This window comes from Acanthisitta chloris, unplaced genomic scaffold (assembly GCF_000695815.1).
Source record: "Acanthisitta chloris isolate BGI_N310 unplaced genomic scaffold, ASM69581v1 scaffold4781, whole genome shotgun sequence".
Lineage (NCBI taxonomy): Eukaryota > Metazoa > Chordata > Aves > Passeriformes > Acanthisittidae > Acanthisitta > Acanthisitta chloris.
Window position 1 is genome coordinate 55,437 of NW_008657539.1, and position 21,894 is coordinate 77,330.

The 21,894-nt window shown below is 50.6% G+C and overlaps 1 protein-coding gene across 1 annotated transcript in view; it reads left to right on the forward strand.

Moving 5' to 3' along the window:
* Positions 1-21,894, forward strand: part of NCAM1 (neural cell adhesion molecule 1) — a gene marked incomplete at its 5' end in the record, with an annotated part of 45,168 nt that overhangs the window by 20,774 nt on the left and 2,500 nt on the right. Inside the window, 6 exons of the mRNA XM_009084742.1 lie at positions 3,752-3,754; positions 10,340-10,464; positions 11,259-11,439; positions 19,577-19,784; positions 20,171-20,287; positions 21,368-21,888. Of these exons, the coding sequence (XP_009082990.1) occupies positions 3,752-3,754; positions 10,340-10,464; positions 11,259-11,439; positions 19,577-19,784; positions 20,171-20,287; positions 21,368-21,888 (1,155 nt within the window). The remainder of the gene's footprint in view (positions 1-3,751; positions 3,755-10,339; positions 10,465-11,258; positions 11,440-19,576; positions 19,785-20,170; positions 20,288-21,367; positions 21,889-21,894) is intronic.

The window sequence follows — 21,894 nt, forward strand, 5'->3', positions numbered from 1 at the left end:
AGTAGCTGGAACTGCTGCCCTTGCTCTGGAGTGCTGCTTGTGGTGCTGGAGCCCTTTGTCCAGGGAATTCCAGGGCTACATTGCATTATTTCATGTCTGCTAACCCACAGTCTGGCACTGGTGTGTGGTGGTGAGCATGTGAAGATCCTGCATGGGCCACTCTTCCTCCTCTTCCCATCACCCTGCCAAGCATGAGCTGAATGTGGGAATAAAAGGGTTAGGAGCAGCACAGAGAGGGAGAGAAAGAGGAAAAAGTAACTATAACTTAGTACTTCCAAAAGGAATGTTTTCCTGTCACGTTTCCCATTAGTGATTTTAGTGTCAGAGGGATGTGGAGTAAATCCTCTCCTCACCTGTCTTGCTCTGTTTTCCCTGGATATAGGGAGATGCAGTTAAAACTATTGTGTTATACAGTTATATCTATACAGTTTATACATTGAAGCTATGGGTGTTGGATGCTGAAAGGAGATGAAAAGGAGGAGCAGGAATATCTTAGAGGGCAGAGGGAACATTGCCCCCCTTACCCCCAGTGCCCTCCTTGCCTTAGGACAGGTCTAAGGCTTCCCAAGGAATCCCTGTCTGAACTGGGAAATGGGTTTTGATTTCCTGAGTTCTTGCCCAGTTCCTTTCTGGGTAGGAGGCTATTCCCAGTGCCACTGGATCTGAGCAGTGCAAGGAAAACCAGCTAAAACTTGCATTGGTTGATTTGTACCTAAAATAACTGTGTTTTGAAACATCCGTTTTGGAACGTGCTCAGGGTTCAGTTTACACCTGCCTGGCACTGAGTGGGTGACACGTGTTGGATTTTAGACCCTACCAGTAGGACATGACACTGGGAAAGCCAAGCAAATATTTACCACAAAGTCATGGGAGAAGAAGAAAAACCCTTGAGGAAGACTTAGGTTGACCTGGTGCATCTGTGTGACTTGAACAACTAATCATTTCTACAGAGCCAAATGCTTTTCTCGTGCTGTGTAATAATCCAGTGTCTGTGTCTGTGTGAGTGTCAGAGCAGGAGATCTCTGTGCTTCCCTGGGCTGGGTCAGAGATGGTTCCTCATGGCACATACTAAAAGCATGGAGTATGTGGTGGGTTTGGGGTGGAGGGAGAGGACAGCACAGCTAGGCCCAGGAATGAATTTGCCTTTCTGCCTGGCAACTTATATGGTCTTACAGAGGGCATGAAATGTCCTTTGTCTGCCAGTGGTCATCAGTGTGTTCCTCCTGGCAGTGTTGCTCAGGGACCCACGTGCCAAACCACAGCTGGTGCCCTCGAGTGTTTGTGGGTCTGTGCTGCTGGAGAGAACCTTTCACCAGCCCTGGAGGTTGGGGTGGAGAGGACTAAGGGCCAAGTGGTGGCACTTGCTCCCTCAGAGGGCACAGACTCCGTTGTGGCTGTCCTAGTGTGGGCTCAGAGTTGGGTTAATGTTCTGCAGAACATGTTGTTCCTTACAAAGAGTCGTTACCCAGAAGTGATACAAGAGGTAGTTCATGCTAAACATGTTCCACAGTGTTTTTTTTGCTTGGGGCAGGAGGTTGTGTGTGTGTAGGAATGTTGGGGTTTTTAAGGGTAAAAGTTTCCATTTTCACCTACATTTGAGCTCAGGTTATTCTCCTGCCCAGAAGCAGATCTGAGCTCTCATTTGTGTCTAGCCCAAATTTCTGCCAGGAGGAGCCACATTTGTATGCTGAGTTGTTCTGCAGCACAGGAGTATGAGACATCCAGCAGCAGAAAGGGCAGTGGCTCGGGGCAGATGCTCTGAGAGCTTTGCATCCTTTAATTATTGCTGCTGCTGCTGCTGAATGAGCTCGTGTTTCACCCTCCCCTAACCCCAGTGGTTCAGTGAATGAAACCAGGAGCAGTTAGGAATTTAGAGCTGCTGTGTGGCAGCAGGAAGTCAGGGATAGCAACCTAATGAAGCTGGAGAGAGTTTCCTCACACAGTTTAGTGTTTGCCTTGATGTGATCAGTAACATGTGGGAGATGTGTATAGCCATGGAAGATTTGGGAACATGTATCTCCTTGGGCTCAATCCTCTCAGGCTGCTCCAGTAAATAGTTGGGTGCCAGTGGCAGTGATGGAGCTTTTCTTGCAGCTCTCTCCACTGTGGGATCTCTTGTGCCTTTGCAGTGTTTGGGCTCACTTGGAAAGGAGCATTTGCTTTCAGCTGAGGTACTAATTGGAATGTTTCTTCCATCTGGTCTCCTGATTTTCTAGAACCTATAGGATCTTCTGTCATGTTTGCTAGGTACAAGCCAAGAGGTTGAGTTTGCAGGGTGAGGGAGGTGGAGGACACTGAGAAAGAGCAGGTGGAAAGCTGAGTGGGTTTTCTATAAAGTCTGTTATATTCATTCTTGGGTACGAGGTGCTCTGGGCATCCCAAGGAGCTCTGGCAAGGGGTGGAACTGGCTGAGCTTTAAGGTCCTTCCAAGCCAAACCAGTCTATGAGATTTGAGCTGCTAATTTTGCCCTTTAACTCAAGCTTTGTCTCATGATCTGAAAGGCAACTCCTCCTTTGCCTGTTTGGAAGTCTCATGCTACATTAAGCTTACAGGAGATTTGGAGATGTTTCCTCATGAGCAGAAGACACTGATTGCCTTTCCAGGCAGTCTCACAGCCACTCTTAAACTTCCCTCCTGCACCCAGAGGTCTGGGAGTCTGTTTATAGCTGCAGAGAATGGATTGCAAGCTTAGCTGTAACAAATGGATTTTACATTTTGCACCATCAGTTTTTCCCTGGTAATGGTATGTCCTTAATCTTGTCAGAGACAAGCACCCAAAAGATTAAGGGTTTAATTCTCTATCCATCAAATGAGCAGGGCAGTGCCAGAGCACTGGGAAGGAGCCTCATTAAGATGAGACAGGGGAAGGAGCGTGAGAAATGCAAGTTAGGGAGTAGCTGGTAATGCAGGGAGGGAAGCAGAGCATGGACTCAGTGCTGTGCTCCAGCCTGACAACTGGTGCTCTCCATTCCCCACTCTGCTCACTCCTTCATCTCTCCCTGCAGCTGCTGCCTGCCTCGTGCCAGCCTTGGAACTGCTTTCCAGAGCACTTCACACCTCCCCTCAGTGCCACAAACCCCTTGCACACACAGAGCCATGCCCAGGCTGAGCCCCAGCCTGGCTGGGTCAGGGCTAGGGTCACTCTCACCCCAACCAGCTCTGGCTGCAGCTCCTTGGTGGGAATCTGTCCTTGGGAATGCTCACACAGAGCAGGTTTTTCTCTCTGTTGTTGTTTAGGAAGACGTTTGTTTCTGCAGGGGGAGGACACGTCAGTGGGAGCCCCAGGGTTGGTCCTGCTGGGGCTGTTTGTGCCCCAACAATAACAACACTCCCTTTTCTTCCCAGCAGTCCTGTGGATTCTCCAGCAGCCCTGGCACACCCTCTGCAGTAGCTCTGTCCCTGTTGTCCTGTGGCTCAGTGTCAGTGAGCAGCAGCACAGCTGTGCCTAACCCCAGGTCATCACTCAGTGTGTTCCTTGTGTGCTTTAACACTCTTGTTTTGCAGGGTTTGGCTGTGTCCCCAGTGCTCCTGAGATACAATGCCTGGTTTGAGTTTGCTCCTGGTTTATTTACTCTGTAATTCTGTTGTTGATTTTTTTTCCCTTGCCCATTGTTTACATCAGTTTTTTAATTTTTTTGTATTTTCCATGTGACCTCCTCCACTTTCCTTTCAACCAAAATCATGTGCCTATCATGTGGTTTGTCATGTGGCTTGCATGGTGCTGCTGATGTCGTCCTCGCTGGTGAACAGAAGGTAAAACACTTTGTTCTGACTGGTTGCCTAGCTTGGGGTGAGGATTCCCCTCTGGTCACTGGCCAGGGAGCTCCAAATTCCATCACTCCAAACCACGAGCCTGTAGGAGAAGTTTGCTCATCACTGTCTGCATGTGAAGGACTCAACTCCAAGCTGCTGCACTGAGCTGGAAAACACTTGGAGGGAAAACCAAAACCCAGACAGAAATCATGTGGCTCAATCATTTGCTGCTTCACTCTAGTCCTGCTTCTAGGTCCAGCCTAGGATGGTTCTGGAACACTCAGCACATCAACACTGATGGCCAAAGCCCTTGTGCCTCTCTGGGTACCAACCCCAGAGCTGGAGCTGGTGGAGGATCAGACCCAGGGAACACCTTCTCCTCTTGTTTTGGCAGCATTTGAACCCTATATACCCAGGGAACACCTTCTCCTCTTGTTTTGGCAGCATTTGAACCCTATATACCCAGGGAACACCTTCTCCTCTTGTTTTGGCAGCATTTGAACCCTATATACCCAGGGAACACCTTCTCCTCTTGTTTTGGCAGCATTTGAACCCTATATACCCAGGGAACACCTTCTCCTCTTGTTTTGGCAGCATTTGAACCCTATATACCCAGGGAACACCTTCTCCTCTTGTTTTGGCAGCATTTGAACCCTATATACCCAGGGAACACCTTCTCCTCTTGTTTTGGCAGCATTTGAACCCTATATACCCAGGGAACACCTTCTCCTCTTGTTTTGGCAGCATTTGAACCCTATATACCCAGGGAACACCTTCTCCTCTTGTTTTGGCAGCATTTGAACCCTATATACCCAGGGAACACCTTCTCCTCTTGTTTTGGCAGCATTTGAACCCTATATACCCAGGGAACACCTTCTCCTCTTGTTTTGGCAGCATTTGAACCCTATATACCCAGGGAACACCTTCTCCTCTTGTTTTGGCAGCATTTGAACCCTATATACCCAGGGAACACCTTCTCCTCTTGTTTTGGCAGCATTTGAACCCTATATACCCAGGGAACACCTTCTCCTCTTGTTTTGGCAGCATTTGAACCCTATATACCCAGGGAACACCTTCTCCTCTTGTTTTGGCAGCATTTGAACCCTATATACCCAGGGAACACCTTCTCCTCTTGTTTTAGCAGCATTTTTTCCCTATATACCCAGGGAACACCTTCTCCTCTTGTTTTAGCAGCATTTTTACCCTACATAATATACACTTAGAGATATATAGACACACATTAACACTATGCATGTTTAGTAGCCTTCTAAAGGAATCTTTGAGTCATTGGGAAGGATTTTGCATCAGGATGGGAGAAATAAGTGTTTTGATTGTGAGTAAAACTTACCCATAGCTAGAATGGGAGATACACTCTAAAATACCACACATATACACACACCCCACAGTAGATGTGGAGCTATGTGTCTACTGTGTGCAGTATATATTCTGCCAGATAGTGAATACTGTGTAAAATAGTGTGTCCCAGCACACCCAGAGTTCCTGCTGCAGTTAGACTTCACAGGTCCTGCTGCACCTTCCTCACCAGAACCTCTCGTTCCTCCACTGTCCCAGAGCCTGCAGGATGTACTGAACTCCTGTGCCAGGAGCTGCTGATCTCCATCAAGTGCAGGAGCAAATGACTGACCCTCATGGGGCTGGACTCAGTGTCCAGGTCAAGTGTTTGGTAGTGAAAACAATTCCTGCAACACTGGGATTTTTACACCTTCACGGAATACTCTGCATAGTTGAAGGGGGGAGGGAGGGGAACTCCTGCTTTTCTGCTTCCCCAGCTAAACCAGGACCTGTGAAAACCTGGGAGCAATTGGCTTTTTGCAGTCTGTGAGTTCTGGAATCACCTTATTGCCTTGGAGCACCCCCAGGACAGGAGTTAGCTGGGGTTTGCCAGGGAAACTAACACCAGTAACCTTCCCACATCACTGCATGCACAGAGAACCCTCTGGGGTTCTGCTCTCTCCCCTCCCTGGGTGACAGCCAGGAGGGTTGAGGACTTGGTTGTCTCGTTTTTGCATGTTCTTCTGGTTTTGTTCCTTATTTTGACTGTTGTTTGCTTCTCCTGTGTGCATTCTGCAGCCTCCCACCCTCTTCCTTCTCCGTGTGTTTCCCACTCGTGGACACTCTCCCTGGTGTTTGTTTGTGACTCTGTGGGTCACAGTCCAGTCCTGTTTACATGATGGCCAAAGATTGCAGAAATCAGCTGTTCCCTCCTTCCTGGGTGGCAGGAATTGTCAGCAGCAGCAGTTGGATGCTCTGGGCACAGAGAGAGGATGCAGGATCTCTCCTTGCTGCCAGCTGGGCAAGGATTTCAGCTCAGCATGAAGTGCTGCAGTGTCTGGTAACCAACTGGAGCTGCTTTCCCAGGGGGCAGAAGGAACACATTGGATGGGAGCAGAGAAAAGGTCTCTCCCCTGCACTGTGTCACTTCTGGGCTCAGCACACACTCAGTGCCCTGGGACTGGGGAAAAGTTTGTGCTGCTTTTTCACATCCTCTTCCCTCCCCACTTGAACTTCCCAGCCCAGCTGCAGCCACTCCTGCTGCTCTGAAAACCAGGTAATGAACCCAGTTAGGTTCTGAAATCCAACTGCATCACAGGAGCATCAGGCCCTGAGAGCACTGAATGCAAACTAAACAGAGAGGGGAGAGCAGGAAACATTCACTGCCTCCCTGCAGCAGATTATTGGTGATTATTGGTGCTAATGGCTCAGCAGGAGCCAGGGAGAATAATTGGGAAGTGTAATGGCTCAGAGCTCTGTCCTCAGGTGCCCTGGCAGCTCGGGTGGAGCTGGCAGGGAGGGCTCAGGCTCTGGCAGCCTGCACAGTCCTTGGTGCATGAGCAGTTGGTCACACTCGGGCTCAGGCTCTGGCAGCCTGCACGGTCCTTGGTGCATGAGCAGTTGGTCACATTGATAGTGAGTTCCATCTGCAGCCCGAGGAGGAGGTGTCTGAGCTGCACAGAGATGTGTGCCCAGACAGGACCTCATGCAGGGCCTGCCCTGTGCTCCCACCAGAGCAAAGCACCAGCTGCTTCCCTCCTGGAGGTTAAACTCATTGCTGGAAAAGGAAGGCACAACTCTTGGCTTCTCCCACAGCCAAAGCACCTGTTTGCATGATTTTTGCTGAGGGATCTCCTGTGGGTGAAGCTTGAACTGGGCTCAGGCTGAATCCTTCCCCCTGCAGCTCACTGGGGTTTAAGCACAGAGATGTCTGTAAAATGACCGTACAGAGCAAGTCTGGTGTGTGTGGAGCTGTTTGTCCTCCATAAGCCAAGCAGCAGCAGCAGCACAGGGAGATTGCTGAAGGGTCCCAACGTTCTGCAGAGTGAGTGAGGCTGGAAAAGACCTCTGGGATGTGTGGAAGGGGCAGATTTCTGCAATGTGTCCTGTCAGCTCGGTGTAAATGGGACCCCCCAGGCATGGAGCACCCTCTGTAATGCTCTTTTGCTTTGCAGCCCCCGTGCTGTAGGGAGGATGCATGTCTGTGAGCATGAGTCTCTTCTCTAACCTGCTGATGACAACCTTCTCTCTTCAGCTACTGACATCTTCACTCATTATAGGGTTGCTGATTCTGCTGGACTAAACTTTTCCCACTAAACTTCTTCCTCCTCTGTTTGACACACTAACCCATTTTAATTTTGCAGCCTGTTCTGGATCACCCCTGCCCAAGGGGAGTGAAATGCCACGTGTTTCTGGAGCACACTCTGCAGGGCTCACACTGCTCCACCCCTGCTTTCAGCCCTCGGGAGGGGCAGGGCTCTCCTGTTGAATGTTTCCTAGAGCAGGAGTGAGTTTAGCTCTTGGGGGAGGAAGGAATCAGGAGCCAGAAAGTAGCTAATTCCAAGTGAAGTTTCCTCAGAGCAGGTGGTTGTGGGAATGGCTGTGTGTGCAGCAGCTTCTCTGACATTGGAACTCAAAAATGAGCATCATGGGATGTTCCTGTTAGTTTTGGTGCTCAATCACTGGAAAAACCTACCCTGTGTTGGATGGAAGGTCAAACTCTGTAAGTACAGTGTTCCCTTAGCACCTCAGGGTCTCTTTGCTTGTTATTGGTGATTTCTCTGGGATGAGGATGGGGCAGAGGACCAGGATTTGGTGCTGACCAGTTGGCAGTGAAGCCATTCCTCACCTCTCCCAAGAGCTGAGCATTGCTGCTCAGAAAGGTCTCAGCAGTGCCAAGTGCTTCAGTGTCCACCCTGATTAAGTTGCCACGAGCTGCTGTTTGCTCCTGGGAGCTCATTCTTGGGGGAAGAACAACAGAACCAGACATTTGCTTCTGGGCTGTCTCATCCTTGGTGAATACTCAGTTACTGCACAACAGCTTCTTCAGCTCAAACCACATCCTAGCCAAACCAGTAACTTGTGGTGATGTTTGTCTTTTAGGGTGGAGGAAAGAGCAAATCCAATAGCTTGGTTAACCTGGTGCTGGGTGTGCCCAGGTGAGGCTCTGCTGCTCATCCAGAGCAGCACAGGGACAGCTGCTCCTGCTCAGAGCTGCCTCAGACCACACCAGAGGTCCCTGCAGGGGCATCACCTGCCAGGGGATGGAATCCAGCTCTGCAGTGTCCAGCTCCACCTGGGAGCCTTGTCAGGGGATTCAGGATTTGGAAAACAAAGGATAACCTGGAGCAAAGGAGCTTTGCCTCTTTGCATCCCTGAGAGAAGTTGCTGTGCTGGGAAACACAAGTGTTTGTGTCTCACATCTGTGTGCCCAGGGACTGTAAGTTGTGTGTTGGAGCTTGTCACAGTGTGCAGGGAAATGGAATTCATCCTAATTCCTGGTTCAGTTCAGGTCTTGCAGTTTTCCCATTGCTGTTTGAGAAAGGAAATGTGCTCAGATTCTTCCTTTGGAGGGAAGGGGAGAGGGAAAGGCTTCACATTGCCAATGAGCTTTTGAAAGGCATTGGAAGCTGAACCTTTCTCTGGTCAGTCAGAAGTTCATATGTTCTCCATGAGCAGCTGAACACAAATCCAGACAGAACAGATTAGGACTGAGAATTTTGGGTTGATCTCAGTGCAATTCCTGGTTTATTTTTCCCTTTCACTTTCAGTGCTGTGCAGCAGGCTGAGCTGTGAGAAGCCACAAATGTTCCTTCAGCATTTGGTTCTGTTCTCATTTGCTTAAGTTGAGGCTCTCAGGTCACAGGTGTCATTGCTGCAGAGTTTTGGTGGTGTTCTCTTTGGGATCCATCCAGCCCTGGATCGTTTCTGACCTGTGTTTCACCCCACCTTGGCATATCTGGGAGTGTGTGTGCAGGAGAGCTCCTGGTGCAGAGCCAGGTGGGACTGCAGGGGAGGCAGAGGTGTCTGAGCAGAGCTGGAGGGAGAACAGTCAGGAGTGTGCTCAGCACTGCAAACCTGGGTGGGTGTTTGGGGCTGAAGGTGAACAGCTCAGGATGAGCCTTGGATTCTCTGGATATAAGGTGCCTGTAATTGAGCTGTTCACCCCTCAGAAATACTGCCTGGATACATAGAAAGGGATATTAATACTTCCCAAGTGCATCAGAGATGCATAACTGGTTAAACAGAAGGGTTTAACCTTTTGCTGTGTAACATTCAGCCACTTTGACTGTTAGATAAAACACTGTAAGAGTTGGGAGCTGAGAGCAGTGAATTCAGCCCAGGAGTTTGCTGCCATTGCCACCTGCAGCTGCTCTGGAAGCAGTGGGTGTGCTCAAACCTATGGAGAGGTTGGGAATGCCAGTGTTCTCCAGTGCCAGGAGGGAGAGAGGATGTGAGTAGGGAATCAGCCAGTGTGTGGCTCTGGCTGTGTTGGCAGTGTTAGAGCAGGAAGGAGGTGCTGGACTGGGCTGGGGAACATTGTGTGTGCAGTTTAGGAAGGAGCTGGAGCAGCTCTGGGTGCTGGGCTGAGGCTGTAGATAGGGAGCCCTGCAGGAGCTGCTGACATTTCCATTTGCTGCTGCTGGCAGGGCTGAAAATTGGGAAGGAACAGCTTTTTTCTCTCAGAAGTGGTTGTTAAGATGAGTGAAGGGGCTGGTTCTCTCCAGCTGCTCTCACTGCCACAGTCCCTAGCACAGCTCAGAGATGAGCTGTGGGATTCTGCTCTGGGTTTCCACACTCATTTCAGGTGTGTCTCTGGTCCAGCAGCTCTAGAACCTAAAGAGGCTCCAAAGTGCAGACACAGGGGTGTGTGAGGGGCACAGTGTCCCTTTGCAGTGCTGCTCTTTCCATCCACATCTCCCAGGAAAACCTCTTTGCCACGTTCTTGGCGTTTTCCAGGTGTTTCACATCAGTTTCTCCAACCAAACCAGTGAGGAAATGATCATTGCTCTAGGACATCTTGGGGGAGGGTTGGATCTTTGTCACTTAGCCTCTGACTCCCTTCCAGCACACACAGAAGTGGGGATTTGTGTCAGTGAATTAACTCCCAAACTCCAGGAGTAGTCGTGTGTGGCAGATATTTGTGCCCCAGACACACAGTTGTGCCTGGGGCAGGGTGGAAGTGCTGCCCTGGCAGAGCTCAGTGTGATGAAGTGTTTTGCTGCTTCTGATGAGTATTTTTTCCCTGCTGAGTTTTTTTCCCAACTAAACACCCATGCACCATTGTTGCAGGGGAACCCAGCGCTCCCAAGCTGGAAGGGCACATAGGAGAAGATGGAAACTCTATCAAAGTGAATGTTATCAAGCAGGATGATGGTGGCTCCCCAATTAGGCATTACCTGATCAAATACAAAGCTGTAAGTATGACTGGCACAGCCTGTCCCATACCCACAATGCAGTGGTGGTGGTGAATCAGGCCACACCTGGGCTGAGGTAAATCTGTCCCTCACATGAGTTAAATTTGAGGTGCTGAGATATGCACAAACACTCTTGGAGTGCTTTGCAGGGCAGAGGTGTGCAGAAGTCACAGCTTTTGCCCTCTGAAAGTAGATTAATGGGACAGCAAAAATGAGAGGAGGAACTGAGGGGTTTTCTTCAGGTGTGGTGATGCAGAGGACAAGATTCTGAGCAGGAAAGAGGCTGCTTTGGTACCTCTTCTCCAGGTGGGTTTGGAATGTCTTCCAGAGAGGGATAATCCACATCCTCCCTGGGCACCTGTCCCAGTGCTCTGCCACCTCCATGGAAAGCTCTTCCTCATGGAGAGAATCAGTTATAGAATCAGTCAGGTTGGAAGAGACCTCTGAGATCATCAAGTCCCACCTGTGACCTAACACCACCTTGTCCACCAGCCCATGGCACTGAGAGTCACCTCCAGTCTGTCCTCAAACCCCTCCAGGGATGGTGACTGCACCACCTCCCTGGAAAGCACATCCAGTGTCTAACCACCTTTCCATGAAGAAATTCTTCCTAATGTGTAACCTAAACCTTCCCTGGTGCAGCTTGAGCCTGGCACCATCCCCTGACCCCCTGGGAGCTGTGTGTGTGTGCTGATGAGACACAGATGCTGAGGAGTGTGAGCTGGTGTGGGTGAGGCCTCGCAGTGCTCCCCAGGCAGGACTGACATTGTGCTGTGTTTCCCCCTGCCCTGCAGAAGCATTCCTCGGAGTGGAAACCAGAGATCAGACTCCCCTCTGGCAGTGACCACGTCATGCTCAAGTCCCTGGACTGGAACGCAGACTATGAGGTCTATGTGATCGCCGAGAACCAGCAAGGGAAGTCCAAACCAGCTCACTATGCCTTCAGGACCTCTGCTCAGCCCACTGTCATCCCAGGTACAGCTGCACAGCTTTACCATTGGTCTCTGCTTCCAATTAATGCCACAGTGCTGCATCCTTTAATGTGCCTGAGTAACCCTGACAACTCGCTTGCTTCAAGCCATCACCACGGTTGGTTCCCCATCCCAGGCTCAGTTCTGGCCATGTACATACCTGTAGAGCTGTTACAGTATGTACAGCAGCAGTGCTGGTAGGAAAGCTTCCTGACAAAGCCTTCTCACTGTGTGCAGGAGGGTTGGCTGCTTGGGGCAGGGTGGCAGGAGTGCCAGAGGGGAAAAGCAGTGGGTAGAGAACACTTTCTGGACTCAGAAAGTGACAATCCCATTCTAAACCCAGAGAGACCCTTCAGATCCGTGGGGAAATGCTTTTCACAAGGCAGATTTCCCTCCCAAATCTGCTTTGGGCTTGCTTCCTGCTTCTTTGGCCATCCAGCTCAGCCTTTGGAGGAATAAAGGCATGAGGAGTTTGCTAGCACTTGGAAAGGAGGTGGTGGAAATATTGCTCTGATACGAAGTGAAATGGAGGTGAAATGATCAAGTGACTGTAATATCTAAAGCACTGGTTGGGTCTTGGGGAGGGCAACAGGAAAAACAGCTCAAGAGCATTAGGATGCTGCTGGAAGCTCTGGTTTAAGACAGTCTGTACTGCTCAGTGTCCTGAAACAGTGAGGTCTAGGCACAAATGCCACAAAGCCCAGCAGAACTCCCAGCTGGGATGGACAGACTGAGCTGTGAGGTGTGGGCAGGACCATTAGTGTTTCTTTCCTACATGTGGACATTCAGAGGGAAAAAGGAGTGGGGAAAACCCACACAAACCAACCAAAACCTGAGGAGGAAAGTGCTGGGCTACCTGTGCATCAGAGTTCTGATGGTGAAAGAGATGGATGAGCTTTAGTGTGGTGAGTCAGTCAGTCCTCACTGCACAGCCAGGGCAAAGTGTGGTCATGCCACGGCTGGTGCTGACAGTCCATACTGCAGGGAGTGATTTGGTTTCATTCTGTCTTCTAGACTAACTCAGTCTCATGGCTTCTCTTCAGAACAACTGGAGAGTTTTCTTCAGTCTCTGCCTTGCTTTGCCCCTGCTCCCACTCCCTCCGTGCTGAAGGCAGGAGCTGAACCCCTGTGCAGTGCCAGTGCTGAAATCCCCTTGGTTAGGGCAGAGAAGGTCGTTGAGCATACAAATGAGTGACCTAGTTGGCTTGGGCTTGGGAAGTGTGTTTGGTAGGGAGGAGGGAAGTGGGGATAGAGAGCCCGGGGGGGTTGAACAAGGCTGGAGTTTTGGGTGGAAGGAGCCTCAGTAACTCATCAAGCTACTCACTCTCTGATTCTCATTTCAGCAGCTCTAATACTTACTCCCTCACACATTTGAAGGACAACTGTGCCTGGTGTGGCAGGAGAGGGTGAGGGTGGTTGGGCACAGAGTGCCTTGAGGTCAGTTCAGAGCTGCACAGCCGAGTGCCCAGGCTGGAGGCAGCAGCAAGTGGTTCCTTTGCCCTGGGCTGTGTGTCCCAGGGCAGGTTACAAGCACTGCTCAGGATTTTTGTCCCACCACAGCTCTCTGTGTGCAGCCACTGTCGGTTCCGTGTGCTGATGTTTTCTTCTAGCCTTGGTGACATGTCCAGTGGGACAGCAAAGCTACCTGGGGCAGGTGGGAGGTCCTGCACAGGGGAAACAGCAAAGTTTGGGAATGCTGCTGCCTTTGGAGCACAGTGTTCTCACTGTAGTCCATGGCAATGGGAGGTGACACTGAGCCCCTGAAATTCAGCAGTGACATGGGCAGGGACCCTCTGAAAACAAGGGGGAGAGCCCAGTTGGTCATCACAGGGGAAACTTCTCAGGCCTCTCTGAAGTTATTCCTCACTTAGTCTGGTGGGAAGCATAGGAGGGACCAGGATTTGAGGCTGTACTCAGATATTGCACTTGGCAATGTCAGAAACACTTGGAAAAGCAGTCTGGGGAGTCAGATGTGCTGCAGGACTGAGCCAACAGCTGGATCAGCTGGTCCTCAGCCCATGCTGTGGTTCAGGGCAGGTGGAGCCTTGTGCAGTGACATTTCTGCTGCGTTTGTGGCTCTTTCTCTAGGGGTTTTGTCGTTTTGGCCTTGCAGTGTGTTTCCAGCCCCTTTGGTTCCCCGAACTAATACCCTTGAGGAACATGTTCCCAGGGGCAGGTTGGGTTTTCCTGCCCAGCAGCCACAGGCTCTGTGGGAGTGAAGGTGAATGTGGCAAACTGCAGTAGGGAAGAGACTCTGTATGTTCCTTTCCTTCAGCATCTCTTGTTGTTCTCATGGCATTCAGTTTTGTCTCCCCGATGAGCTGCACAGGGGAAGTCAGAGCCTCTGACATGGCATTGCTTGATGGCAACAGGCAGGAGCTTCCTGCAGGCCAAACGTGTGTGTGTTGTGTAGAGTCCTTGGTTACATCCCCTGCTCAGTGTCCTACAGTGGCTGCAGGGCTGAGGGTGTTCTTTCCAGTCCTGATGGCATTGGAGCAGTTCACAAGCAGCTGGAGCTGAAAGGCAAAGTCAGGTGTGTGTCCTGAGCCCTGTGGTGCTCCTCAGGGCTTAGTCCCTGGCTCTGCTCTCCAGGTGCACGAGGCTTTGGGGAGGGCCTGGGCAGGCAGTGTTTGTGCTGCACAGCAGCTCCTCTTCCCTCGCTGCAGTGTGAGGCAGTGTTGTCCTCTCTGTCCCAGCTAACCATCTCCTGTGTCTCGCTGTGTCCTTCGGGTTCTAACCCATCTGCTCGTGCCCCAGCAGCTCTGCTTGGCCCTGCTCTGCAGCTTTGACCTTTGTGACTGTGCTGATGCTCTCCCTGACCCATTTTAATTTAGAGATTAAATAAACCTTTGATTCTTATGATTTTTCTATATTTATGACCTAATTTTTTTTATCTATTTTTTTTCTCTCTCTTTCTCTCTCTCTCTCTCTTTCTTTCTTTTTTTCTTCCTCCTCCTTTCTTCCCTCCCCTCTCCCTCCTGCCCTCACTCCTCTCCTCCTCTGTCTGTGCTCATCCATGTCACCCTGGACCTCCCGGACACATCCACGCTTGCCACATGCACCAAATTTGTTTTAAACCACATTTCCCCTCCTGGGAACCATTGTCTGGCACCTGCAGCGACCTTGGGAAGTCCATCAACGTCGTCCTCCTTTGTCTCATTGCTTCTCTCTGCAGTGACTCTGCTTTTGCTCTGTTAGAAACTTAAAAGCAACAAATAAAGCAATATTTGCTTGGAAAGGGCCTGGAAAAGGCCTAGGTGCCACCAAGGGCTGAGAGCAGATAACTTTGCTTCAGAGGATCATGGCAGATCAGAGAGAAAGAAAAAAAAATAAAATAAAGAAAAACACAGAACATTTCACAATGTTGAATTTGAAAGTATTTTGTAACAAGGAAAAAAGAAAAGGTTTAAGCGGAGTTTTTTTTTCCTCTTTAACATGGTTTTGTTACTGGTAATGAATTTGCCCTTTTTAATGGATGTAAAGAAAGATTTATTTTTTTTTTTGGTGTTGTTTGCTGTTTTCATCAAAGGAAGGTGAAAGCCTTTAAGGTCCTGTTTCCCCTGTCTCCCCTGTGGTGCTGCTCAGCACTGGCTAAAGGCCTGTGGAGCTGAGCCCACAGGCCAGAGCAGAGCCAGAAGATGTGTCAGTGCCTCCCTCTGGTTGCCTCTGGGGCTTTGGCCTTGGATGCACATTTCTGGCCACCTGAAGGTTTTCCTGCTGTGCTGCTTGGGCTGCAAACCTCGGTGGGAATTGCACTGAAGAGATTTCTGTTTCCTCCTTTCTGAGCTTGAACCCTTGGGTTGACTCCCTTGGCCCCTGAGTGTCTCCTGGCTGAGAGGAGCTGAGCCAGCCCTGAGCTCACCAGCTCCACTGGATGTTTGGCTAACATTCCCAGGTTCCCACTGCTGTGATCTGCTCCCTAGAGATCCCTTCCCTTTCATCCTAACAGACCAGCTCAGCTTGGATCCCTAAACAGCTAAATCACCACTACTGATCCTGAATAACACTCTGGGTAACTGCATGTGGCACCACTAGGCAGGACTGATCCATGCTGGAAACTGGTGCAGTAGAACTCAGCTCTGTCACCAAGTTCTGAGTGTTGCCTTTTGTTGGAACAAATTTCAGTTGACTTTATTTTCTTCTTACTTACAAAAAACCCACAACACCCCCCCAAAAAAAAACAACCAGAAATCACCCAAAACCCAAGCCAACAACCAACTCAGAGCCTCTCATGAGTTCTCTTGGTGATGGGACATCCATTTGGCTCTGATGCTCTCCTAGATTGGGTTCTGTCCCCTCTGGGTCTCTCTTTCTCTGCAAATGAGCCTGAGGTTGCCAAGGATGGAATTGTTTGTACAGAATGTCTTGGATCTTCTCAGTTGGATGGGATTAATCTTTCTAACAACCTTCTAATAGGGCCAGACCAAACCTGCCCTCAGCTGTGTCTAACTCTGTGTTTTATGCTCTGCACATAAGTCTCTGCTGTGTTTATTCAGACCTTGTCCATGATGGTTTGTGAACTGCTTTTCTATCTAAATTATAAAGGAAAACTCTGTGCAGGTGTTGCACACAAAAGCTTGTGGATTTGTTTCTTTTCAAAACCCCTCTCACTTCCAGTGGTTTGGAGTATAGGAAATGTGTTAGAGCTTTGGGGTTTACACCTTAGAGTCACTGAAGTGCAGCAAGAGTCACCACAGTAGTGGACATGGTGTGGTTTTCCACTGCCTCCTTTACTCCTGAGAAGAGAATTTTTGTGTCACCCTTTGCTTTTTGCATTCTGCCTGGAGAAGTGAAGGGTGTGGGGCTGTACTGTACCTGCAGGAGCTGCAGGAAGGATGGAGAGACTGTTGGCAAGGGTGTGGATGATCAGCAAGGTCCATTCCAACCCTTAAATTCTATGATTCTAACTGTTTATCTGTACATTTCTTTTGTACCTGGAATTGTCTCAGGTCCCAACAAACTCCTCAGGGATGTCTAAATATTAGTTTGGTTAAATACAACACGAATTCAGCTTTGGGATGGAGTGAAGAGTTCTTAAAAGTATCTGTAGATCAGTTGGATTTAACCAGGTGTGACAGTCTGTGAAAAACTGAGCCATATCCTCCATTCTTCCTGCACTTTGTAGCAACAACAAAACTCCTGTAGAGAGTAGAGGGAGAAGGAAGAAATGCAGCACCAACAGCCTCCGAGTTCCTGGGGTCATGTGAGATTACTCTTCTTGCTGCTCTTCTCTGAAGGGTTTGGGATCTCAATTCGTGCCATGGATTAGAATTTCTAAAGCCACAAGTAGTGGAAGAGGTTTGAGGTTTGGGATCTCAATTAGTGCCATGGATTAGAATTTATAAAGCCACAAGTAGTGGAAGAGGTTTGACAGCTCTTGAAAATTGCAGAGCTTTGTTACCAGCCTAGAAAAGGCAAATTGCAGCAATTACCTTGGCCCACTTTCGTTGTCTGAAACACAAGAGCCCAGAATAGCACAGAAACAAGGACATTCCTCTGCAGATTTGCCCTGGTTCTCCTCTCCTCCTCCTCCTCCTCCTCCTGGGGCAGAGCAGGGCAGAGAATGGCTTTGGGGGAGAGGGAAACAAGCAGGGGAGGCTGTGCCTGCTCAGGAGTTTTCCTTTGGGTGTTCACAGGGAACAGAGTTGTTCTGTGGCTCTCAGAGCAGGAATTGGGTCTCTGGGAATGTGGAGGTCAGTGGGTTTGGCACCTTGTGCTGTGGGTTCCCAAGTTTCAGGGGCAGTCAGTGCTCCAGGTACAGCAGCACTTGGTGCTGGAGTTCCTGGACAGCACAGTCACTCCTGGAAGCTCAGTGTCCTCGGCCATCCTGTGGGTGCAATTCCATGTGTTATTCCTAGCCTGAGCTCACTCTCCCTCTGTTTCCAGCCTTAGAATCTTCCCCCTCCACTCCAAGTGCCTTTATTGTATGTGCTGTTCTGCTGCCAGGGCAGAGTGACCTGGTTTATCCCTCCATGATCCTGGCTGAGCTCACACTGACTGAGTGTCCAGGGATTGATCTTCCTAATTCTTCCCCCAGGACTGTGCTCCTTCCCTCAATCACCTGGGATAAGGGACAAGGTGTGGGCAAGGGATAAGGCTCTTGGTGTGGTTTATGCCACAGATAATTCCTGACTTGAAGGGGCTTAGAGCTGATGCTGACAGGGCTTGTGGGAGAGGAGGCAGAGTAGGACTCTCCTTGGAATGGAATTTTCCATAGGATGTTTCCTAGCACATGGGAAAATTCCAGCTGTCCCAGGATGAAATATTTTGTGTCCCTCCAGCTCTGGTGACCGGGATAAGGAACTATCACCCTGTAATATCTTGACTGGATGCTTAGTGCCTTTTAGGAGCTCCTTCCCAGACAGGTGATGTGGAAGAGAAGTTTGACAAATCTTTAGCCTTTTCTCCAGGAGCTGATGTGAACAGGAACATATTCATGCTTGAACAGCTCACACAAGGTCCTGAACACATTAGAAGAGGGAAAACCCATGACCTCCTCACTCCCTGCACAGTGATTGATTCATTTAATTTTCAGGCAGAGGCTGCAGGGCCTGGGCTGGGGGACAGTGTTGTGCTCAGCAGGGAAGGGACTCATGGCCAGTAGATGCCTCAGAGTGGCTGTTAGAGTCACTCAGGTGCAGAAAGAAACTGGAGTGTGTGTTCCTTAATACATCTCAGGGTCACCAAATGAAACAACTTATCTCCCTCATGCTAAGGATGTTTTCTGTCTCCTATTTTTAAGCAAGCAAAGGGTATGGCTGACTGTGTGAGCCCTGGGAAGGATCTTTTCACCTGTCAAAGGGGCTGAGGGGAAAGAGGAGCTTTGCTGGGTGTTTCTGCAAAGACAGGATCCCAAGAGTTGAGGGGTTGTGGCATGCAGAGTGCAAAATGCAGTAGAAATGACTAAAATTGAAAGAAACCCCCAAAATTCTCCCACAGATGATGCCACCCATGGTGGTCTTGTTCAGCTGTCTCAGGAATCATCAGCTGGCAGAGGCACAGGTGTGTGGTCAGTCCCATCCTGGGAGGTGAATTATGTGATGGTTGAGATTAGCAAACAGGTTTTGAGTCGTTTGGTACCTCTCAATGGGTGCTGAGCTGTGTGAGCCACCAGCCAAGTGCTCTGCCTGCAGATGAGCAGCTTGGCCAGAAGTACCCTGAGCAAAACCAGGGCCACAAAGAGCATCTTGTGCTCAGGCTGTGCTAGGAAGGGGCTGGGGAGCTGCAGCTGGCAGTGTTCAAGGCTGTGCCTGGTGGGTTTGTGGTGATCAAAGGCTTTGGCAGGATTCACTGCTATGTTTATCCACTCCCTGTCTCTGAGGAAGCCTCAGCACTTTCCAAGCAGGTAGGAAGCTAAAGGCACTTACTTCCCCTGGAGTTAGCACTGTGTGGGAACCCCACACAGGGCATTGCCCAGGCCACCAGCACCACCTCTCACCTGCTGTCCCTTTGTCTCCTGGAGAAAACAAGGTATTGCTTTCCATTCTCTGGCTGGGGATGATGGTGGAGATTGGGTGTGGAGAGGAGGGAGCTGCTGTGGCCAGTGCAGTGCCAGTTTGCTTGTCTCCACCACCTGCTTCCTCAGGAGGCTCCTGGATGGTCTGTACCTGTGCAAAACACCCCTGAGCACTCACTGGGGAGCTCAGCTCTCTGGATAAGCCATGAACAGCTCATCCCTCTCCAGTTCTGGATCTAACCTGAGCTGTAGGAAGGGGTTTAGCTCCTTCCAGTTTCACCACAAAAGGGGTGAGACCCTACAGGTACCACCCAGTGTTGTGTATCCCACCAGGACAAGTCCTGCTAAAGTCCCTCTGGACCCTTGATGTCGAGGAGCCCTGCAGAGTCCCAGCTGGGTGTAAGCCACAGCAGGAGATGTTTCTGCACTTTGCTTTCCAGGCTTTATCCCAGCAGAGATGGGAAAAGCCCTCTCAGGTCCACCTGAATCCACCTTTTCGGGCAGACTGTCCTGCATGTCTGTAGGATAAAGCACTGGTCATATCACAAAGCTGCTAGAGAGAGGATGAACTCTCTGTAAAGCTTCCCATGTTGCAACCTGAGAGTAGCCAAATTCGAGCCCTAACTAACCAAAACTCAACTTCTAACCACAACTTCTTCTCTTCTTCTCTTCTCGGCCTCTGAAGCCAGCACTAGCCCTACCTCAGGCCTGGGGACTGCTGCCATCATAGGCATCCTGGTGGTTGTCTTTGTGCTGCTGCTGGTAGCTGTGGATGTCACCTGCTACTTCCTGAACAAGTGTGGATTGCTGATGTGCATCGCCGTCAACCTCTGCGGCAAGTCCGGCCCGGGGGCCAAGGGCAAGGACATGGAGGAGGGCAAAGCTGCCTTCTCGTGAGTACTGCCCTGCACTGCCCCTTCTCTGCTCTCCTCTCACAGCTCCAGCAAAGCAGCTGTTTCAGGGCATTGGGGGTTCTCTCATGGGTGCTGGGAAGGTCTGGGGCCATCCTGGTTGTGTGTTGTACTCCCAAGGTGGTTTCTCGAGTTGTTGCTCTGTTTTTGTGTCATGCCTGTTGGTAGCCATCAAATAGCAGGGCCAAGTGGTGGACATCTCAGTGCTGGACATCACACTGCTCCTCTGTGCTGTGAAGGAGGAGTGGCATGAATTGACCCGTGTTCAGTTTGTTTCTGTGATTGACTGTGGCTGTTCACAGCGTGTCTTTGCAGGAGGATGTGTGGTGGGAGTGGGATCCAATCTCCATGCCATTCCCTTGTTACAGGAAGGATGAGTCCAAGGAGCCCATCGTGGAGGTGAGGACGGAGGAGGAGAGAACCCCCAACCACGACGGGGGGAAGCACACGGAGCCCAACGAGACGACGCCGCTGACTGAGCCAGAGTATGTTGGCACTAGCCAGTCCTAGCACGGGGGCATCACTGCCCTCATCCCTGCTCCCATGAACATGGTGTAGGGCAGGAAGAGAGGAAGAAAGGTAAAACCTCCACATTCCCTCTGAAGTACCGGTGAGGAGGTGTCTCCTCTCTTCCTCAAGGCTCAATGACTCCTAGTTCCAGCTCTGGAAGGGAAAGGGGAGTGAAGCAGTGTTTGCTGAAAGGGCTGGCAGAGACCAGTGTGGAGATGAAGTCCACGTGTCTGCAAAGGATGCAGAGCAAAAGCAGCCCCAGCTGGCACCACCTCCTTGAGCCTGAGCTCAAGCAGGGCAGGATGAGTGGGGAGAGCAGCAGAGGAGTTGGGCTCTGGGTGATGCCAAGCCATGGCAGATGTGATTGTTCTGAGTTACCTGTAAGCTTTGCTTGCATCAGAGAGCTGAACTGGGGCCTCAGTCTGTGTGTTGTGAGAGAAGGGGTGTGCTCTGTGTGGCTTGGTGAGGACCTTGCAGGCCTCCAGGCAAACTGCAGGCAGCAAGGGCCAGGATGAGGGGCTGAATTCGGGGTCCTGCACTGGGACCAGGTTGTGTGGTGACAGCACTGCAGGCTGAGAGCTGCAGGCTCAGAGAGTTTCCTCGTCAGGTCAGGTGGAAGAGGCTGAGAGGAAATCTGGATATGGTTTAGGGGTTACAGCAGTGACAAGTTAACAGTTGGACTCGATGATCTTAGAGGTCTCTTCTGACCTTGATGATTCTGTGAAAGTTAGGCTTAGAGAGAAGAGTCTCTGCAAGTTGACAGGTTTCCATTTGCCTCAGATTGAAGCAGAACTCTGCGTGAACAAGCCATTCCTGCAGGTCGTGTCCTCTTTGCTCTTTCCTCTTTCTGGTCATCGTCGTTGATCCCACCAGCCCTTTGCATGTTCGACCTCTGAAAGTCTCTGCTCCTCTGAGTCCCTCTCCATGTCGTGTCTGTGTTGTAACCACCTGCTGCTGCTGCAGCACCTCCTCACTCACTCTCTGCTCCCCTTTCCTCGCTGTCATTTATGGGCTTCATTGTCTCTATTTCTCTTCTACTCCTGTCCCCTCTGTAGGCACCCTGCCGACACCGCGGCTGCCGTGGAGGACATGCTGCCTTCTGTCACCACGGGCACCACTAACTCTGACACTATCACTGAAACCTTTGCCACTGCTCAGAACAGCCCCACCAGCGAGACCACCACGCTGACCTCCAGCACTGCCCCTCCAGCCACGGCCACTCCTGACTCAAACTCCATGTCTCCTGGCCAGGCCACTCCAGCCAAAGGGGCAGCGACCACCTCGGTCTCGTCACCACCACCTTCCTCCACCCCCAAAGTGGCCCCTCTTGTTGATCTCAGCGATACCCCAAGCTCTGCTCCAGCTACTAATAACTTGTCTTCAAGTGTCCTGTCCACCCAAGGGGCAGTGCTGAGCCCCAGCACCGTGGCTAACGCGGCCGAGACCTCCAAAGCGGCGGCGGGCAACAAGCCAGCTGCCCCCAGCCCTGCAAACCTCAGCAGCCCTCCAGCTCCTTCAGAGCCCAAGCAGGAGGTCTCCAACACCAAGAGCCCCGAAAAGGAAGCTGTGCAGCCCAGTACAG